The sequence below is a fragment of the Pteropus vampyrus genome, unplaced genomic scaffold, assembly GCF_000151845.1.
Source record: "Pteropus vampyrus isolate Shadow unplaced genomic scaffold, Pvam_2.0 Scaffold93, whole genome shotgun sequence".
Classification (NCBI taxonomy): domain Eukaryota; kingdom Metazoa; phylum Chordata; class Mammalia; order Chiroptera; family Pteropodidae; genus Pteropus; species Pteropus vampyrus.
Window position 1 is genome coordinate 4823169 of NW_011888874.1, and position 6590 is coordinate 4829758.

Here is a 6590-nt window from a genome sequence, read left to right on the forward strand (position 1 = left end):
ACCGGGAGGAGCATGCTGTGGACCTTCTCTGCCATATAAAAAAGAGGTAAGACTGCTTTTCCCTTTGATTTACTGGAAAGTTCTAAATTGCTTGTTCTTGTCTTAATTCCTAGCAGAGAAGAAAAATATCGTTTGACAAGCTTATATTTATAGAATAACTGAATAGCAACCTGCTGCTCATCAGCCAATGTACATAGGTGATTGAATCTGTGATTTATACAACTTGTTGGATGTTTATTTACCATGTTATTTAGGTAGTCATATGTAAGAAGCGTGAAAAAGTTAAAAAATTTAGTATCAATACACATATTAATGTAAAGTTAACCAAACCCGAGATATATTTATTCTTTCCTTAATGTATTGATTTTTCCCCAAGAACCAGATACAAAGCCAGGGATATAATTTACATGCTTAATATTTTTCACAGTAGGTTTTCAGTGATTCAAAGGCTGTTAAACATATTAGTCATAGAGGCAGCCAATTTTGGAACTATTTTTTTTTTCTCTGACATTTACCTTGCAAGAGCTCAAAATTAACTACCTATATAAAATAATTTTCTGAATTGGTATAGTCTGAAAGGGTTTACATTATTATTTCCTAATTTTAGTCCCAGGAAAGTATGGTTAGAATGATCCTGAATACAAGCTTCTTTCTTTAGGATGAAATATTATCTTGGGTTGTAGGTTGAATAGGACCATGAATTACAGAGAGATGATAATTTTGAACACATGATGAAACATACATAACTGTATAAACTATTATTATTATGCTTTAATTGAAAAAGGTTGTATAATATTTTGCTAAAAATTTTGAATGGGGCAAATGTTTCCTTTTTCTGTATCCTAACTAGTTGAATTGCTCAAATTAGGTATACTCACCTTTATTTGTCAATGCTCAAAGTCTAATTTTGATAGAAAAGAAATCTTAAGTTATGAGGCTTTAGTCCAAACCCTATATAGGATATCGGAGCTGTTGAAACCATCTTCACTATTTAGAAGAGCAGTTACCTGAGAAAAAAAATCTCTGAGTCTTACTCAAAGGCAATAACTATGTCATTCAAACTGAACCTTACAAATGACTGAAAGGTAGCACTTGTTAGGCTGAGTTTTAAATAACTGCATTGAGTATTCTGCCCCAACTCCACAGCAAAGCCCACCTACAAGATAACAATTTTAAATATAAGTACATAAGTCATATGTTAGGAATGTTTCAGGATAATGGTTTAAAAGAAAATAAGTTTACTAAGGTTCTTAAAATCACTATTTCAAGTGCCAATGTTGAAAATATATTACCAAACCTAAATTAATTCTGAAGTAATATAAAAATGTATGATGTAGTTTTATTTAGACTTCAATATTTATGAATAAAATTTCTTTTAGTAAACATTGATTCATAGTAAATATTGTAGACGTTTTCTCTGACATGTTTTTAGAGATTTTTCTTTTAGTAAATTAAGTAGCCTGGTTAATCATCTAAATAAAAATATGCATCTGTTCTAAAGAAATTTCTATAACTACAATCATTTATGGGCACTAAAAACTGAAACATTACTTAAATACCAATATGACCGAGTAAACAATGATGATTTCTGCAACTGACATTTAAGCTAACAGAAACTTGTACCCAAGAGCTTATATATCACAAAACCATGATTCAGGTAAGATATCATTGACAGACTTATAAACTTCCTTTACATTTATTTTATTTGTAACAAAATTTCAAGTATTAAAATCATTGTTCAATGTTAGTAATGCCAAATGTAAAACATATAAGAACTAATAATCTCTGTGTTAATTCATATGTGAATAAGGCAGTGGGAAAAAAATGAATGAAAATTTTTAAGTAGAAGGAATTCAACACATCGTCTGTGTATATCTAAATTAGGAGTTTCATAGTGGTTATTTTAAGATTCTTTAACAGTATGAGTCACTTAAGATTTCACAGGTCCATACCAAAATAAACATAGACATAAGTCAAGCTGAATCTGAACACACATAAGTTCAGAAATAGACTGGTTAAGTAAACTTATGTTCTCTCTGTAGCATCTGTTATTATTTACTATACACTCTTGAGGGCTGATGGAAAATTTAACCACGATTGCTATTTGCAAGACACTGACAATAAGATTATTAGAAGAAATGTGGAGCACAGATATTTTAAAACAGGTTAATTTATTATTTTAATATGTTTAGACAGAAAGAAACTTCATTAGGTTAGCCTACTAGCTGGGACCTAAGAATATTCATGTTGTGGAGGTTGTTAATGTATACAGTTTCCAAAATTGATAGTTGAATCTCATATCAGGGTGAGAATAAGTTATTTCTGAAAAATGTATGTGAGTTCTACTCAACCACAAGGTAATATGATAGGCATTAGTACTTTATCATACATAATAATGTCACTGCTGTTGCATTTCTATAATAAAATTAGATTGTCAGTTTAGGAAATAAACCACATTTTTTTTTATGCAACCTTATGGAAATAATTTAGTCTCTCTCTCTCTCTCTCTCTCTCTCTCTCTCTCTCTCTCTCTCTCTCCCCCCCATGCATGTTTTAAATTCAGCCAACTAATCTTCCCAGTGATTTCAATAGGAATGCTACAGAAGATAATTAAAACTCATTTTTTGAAAGTCTTTATTAAATGGAAACAATGCATACTGAAAGCAAACTACATGTTTTTGTAAATTAAAAAATAAAATTAGAGAAACCTTGTATTAGTGTTTCTGTTATTATCTTAACCAAATGAATGCCATGCAAATTTGATGCAAAGAGGTAACAATTTTGCTAGATTCCTATGGTTAGCTTGTGAAGATCATGTAAGAAATACTTATGGATTTAAAAAGAGTCACCCTAAGTTTTACGTGAAGTAATCTCTGCTATGTTCCCGGCCCCTTGATGGTCAATTACTTCTTTTGATATGGTTCTTCTAGTCTGCTTCATTTGTATTAAATCATGTTTTCTATTTTTAAGGAAATCTTTCAAACATGGCAGAAGCTAAGAGTCATCAGCTTGGAGCAGCCCTGTTTCTCATCCCTTTAATTTTCCTCATCTTTGGAGCTGAAGCAGCTTCATTTCATCGAAACCAACTACTTCAGAAGGAACCGGACCTCAGATTAGAAAATGTCCAAAGGTTTCCCAGTCCTGAAATGATTAGGGCTTTGGAGTATATAGAAAAGCTCCGACAACAAGCTCGCAAAGAAGAAAGCAGCCCAGACTATAATTCCTACCAAGGTGTCTCTGTTCCCCTTCAGCAAAAAGAAAATGGTGATGAAAGTCACTTGCCAGAAAGTTCAAGGGATTCCCTGAGTGAAGATGAGTGGATGAGGATAATACTTGAAGCTTTGAGACAGGCTGAAAACGAGCCTCAGTCTGCACTGAAAGAAAACAAAGCTTATGCCTTGAATTCAGAGAACTTTCCAATTGACATGCCAGCTGATTATGAGACTCAACAGTGGCCCGAGAGAAAACTCAAGCACATGCGATTCCCTCCTATGTATGAAGAGAATTCCAGGGACAACCCCTTCAAACGCACAAATGAAATCGTGGAGGAACAATACACTCCTCAAAGTCTTGCTACATTGGAGTCTGTCTTCCAAGAGCTGGGGAAACTGACAGGATCAAACAACCAGAAGCGTGAGAGGGTTGACGAGGAGCAAAAACTTTACACAGATGATGAAGATGACATCTATAAGGCCAACAACATTGCCTATGAAGATGTAGTTGGGGGAGAAGATTGGAACCCAGTAGAGGAAAAAATAGAAAGTCAGACCCAGGAAGAGGTAAGGGACAGCAAAGAGAATACAGAAAAAAATGAACAAATCAATGACGAAATGAAGCGTTCAGGGCAGCTGGGCCTCCAGGATGAAGATCTCCGGAAAGAGAGTAAAGATCAACTCTCAGATGATGTCTCCAAAGTAATTGCCTATCTGAAAAGGTTAGTGAATGCCGCAGGAAGTGGGAGGTCACAGAATGGGCAAAACGGGGAAAGAGCAACCAGGCTTTTTGAGAAACCACTTGATTCTCAGTCTATTTATCAGCTGATTGAAATTTCAAGGAATTTACAGATACCCCCTGAAGACTTAATCGACATGCTCAAAACTGGAGAGAAGCCAAATGGATCAGTGGAACCAGAGCAGGAGCTTGAACTTCCCATTGACCTCGATGATATCTCAGAGGTTGACTTAGACCATCCAGGTATGTTCCAAAATAAGATGCTTTCCAAGAATGGCTACCCTAAAACACCTGCTCGTGCTGTGATAGAGGCCCTACCAGATGGACTCAGTGTTGAGGACGTTTTAAATCTTTTAGGGATGGAGAGTGATGCCAATCAAAAGCTTCCATATTTTCCTGGTCAGTATAACCGAGAGAAGGTTCTGCCGAGACTCCCTTATGGTCCTGGAAGATCTAAAGCAAATCAACTTTCAAAAGGTACCTGGATGCCAGATGTTGAAAACAGGCAAATGGCATATGAAAACCTGAACGACAAGGATCAAGACTTAGGAGAGTACCTGGCCAGGATGCTAGTTAAATACCCTGAGATCATTAATTCAAACCAGATGAAGCGAGTTCCCGGCCCAGTCTCATCTGAAGATGACCTACAGGAGGAGAACCAAATCGAGCAGGCCATCAAAGAGCATTTAAATCAAGGCAGCTCTCCAGAGACTGACAAACTGGCCTCGGTAAGCAAAAGGCTTCCTGTGGGGGCCCCGAAGAATGATGATACCCCAAACAGACAGTACTTGGATGAAGATCTGTTAATGAAAGTGCTGGAATACCTCAACCAAGAAAAGGCAGAAAAGGGAAGGGAGCATATTGCTAAGAGAGCAATGGAAAATATGTAAGCAGCTTCATTAAATGCCCTACTTTCACTCCTCCCGCCCCCAGGACACCCCAACAGTTCTCTTTAGTGTGTTGACTTCTATCCCGTTAACACTGTAATATCTTTACATGATATACAGGCAGATGATTCCATTTCACTGGGATGTCTGCTTCACTTACTCTGAGTTGTTCTCTTGTGTATTGATCTGTGTAAATGTTATGACTTCTGGATAAAAAAAAAGTAATTATATTCCTCATTTAAGAAAGATATCTATGATAGTGTTTAATAGTGTATCTAATGGCTGTGGGATTGTTGATGCTCACATATGATAAAGAGTGTCTTATTATTCTCTTGAAAGTTTTTAATATTTATTGAATTATTTTGTTACTGTCTGTAGTGTTTTGTGGAGTACTGAAGCAAAAAAAAATAAAGCATTATAAATATATAGTTTTATTTATAAGGCCTTTTCTATTGCGTGTTTTATTGTTGATTAATAAATGTTATTTCTGGACAACTTTGGACTCTTCATTCTGGAAAACCAGAGGCAGTGACTACGGAGCAAGCAGTATGGAGCCAAAAGAGGAGATCATTACTTTCCACAGTCAACCCAGGTAAGAAATAATGAATTGTAAATATATGATCATGCTATATGCTTGTAGAATGCAACATCCTATTCTAATAGACCACTACCTAATGCTTGCTTAAGGTTTTTCTCATATATATATGATTTAGGAATATTTCTTGTCTTTTCGTCACCATATTTATTCCTTTGACCCTTGATTTATAGAAATAAAACACTTAAGTCTTCCATAACCATAATTAGCACTGAAAAAAAAAAGGGTCATGTACTGGGCAATCAGAAATAACTACAGACTTGGAAGCAGCCTACCTATTCCCAGGTCACTTTCGTCCCTAGAATATAAGTCTTCTGCCTCTTCTGTATGGTTTTTGAGAGGGGCTAAAGGACCCCCAAATTTACTCTCAAGCACCAGCTGCCCTCTCTCTTTTCCTAGTGCTAGAGAGAATCCCTACTGGGCTAAGCAGTGCATAATTGTTACCATGTGCATCCCTTCGGGGCTGGGAAGATATCAGCATCCTCACATATCAAGAGGAAATCACCAACAGCAAAAACAACGGCAGCAAGAAAATAAGAAGAGCAACAAAACAACAATGTTCATAAAAACAAGGCAATAACTAATAGTTACTATTTATTGAATGCTTATTGTGCACCAGGCACAATATCAAACACTTTACACACTTAACTTTATCTGGTCTCAACTCTACCACTGTCAAGAGTCTCTTCTCCCTCTTTTACACAAGGAAAAACAAAAGTTGGAAAGGTCAAATAACCCAGATCGATGAGTTGCCAAAGCCTGTGTTCCTAACTGCTGACTCTGGGAAACGGCCTGTCAGCTGAGAGTTGGGACTTTGGATGTGGGATGGTGAGGGGCTCATAAGGTCACAGTATGGGTCGCTTTCAAGTGAGGGCACCTGTGTGTGTGTGTCTGTGTGAGTGTGTGTGTGTGGGGTGGTGGTCAAGGAGTGGAGATAAGTGAACGGGCAGAAGGCAATTAGAGGGACGGCATATCTTGGGGGAAAACACTAAATATAGATTTTCCTACTTTATAATTTTGCCCAGACTCTATTCTGTCCAAGTATTCTATATAAGTCCATGGAATTATAGAACCTGTAAGTGAAAGAGATCTTACAGGTACATTATCTCTACAGTGTTTCTCATAAGTGGTCTTTACTCGAATATTTTCAAGATAGG

The 6590-nt window shown here is 36.3% G+C and overlaps 1 protein-coding gene across 2 annotated transcripts in view; it reads left to right on the top strand.

Moving 5' to 3' along the window:
- Nucleotides 1-5333, top strand: part of SCG2 (secretogranin II) — a 6050-nt gene extending 717 nt beyond the window's left edge. Inside the window, exons 1-2 of one of the 2 annotated variants that reach the window (XM_011364093.1) lie at nucleotides 15-46; nucleotides 2971-5120. In XM_011364093.1, coding sequence (XP_011362395.1) covers nucleotides 2985-4841 — 1857 coding nt within the window. In that variant the 5' untranslated portion in view covers nucleotides 15-46; nucleotides 2971-2984 and the 3' untranslated portion in view covers nucleotides 4842-5120. Of the gene's footprint in view, nucleotides 1-14; nucleotides 47-2970 lie in introns of those variants that run through there. The other variant, XM_011364092.1, reaches the window with a different exon arrangement.
- Nucleotides 5334-6590: the final 1257 nt, after the last annotated feature.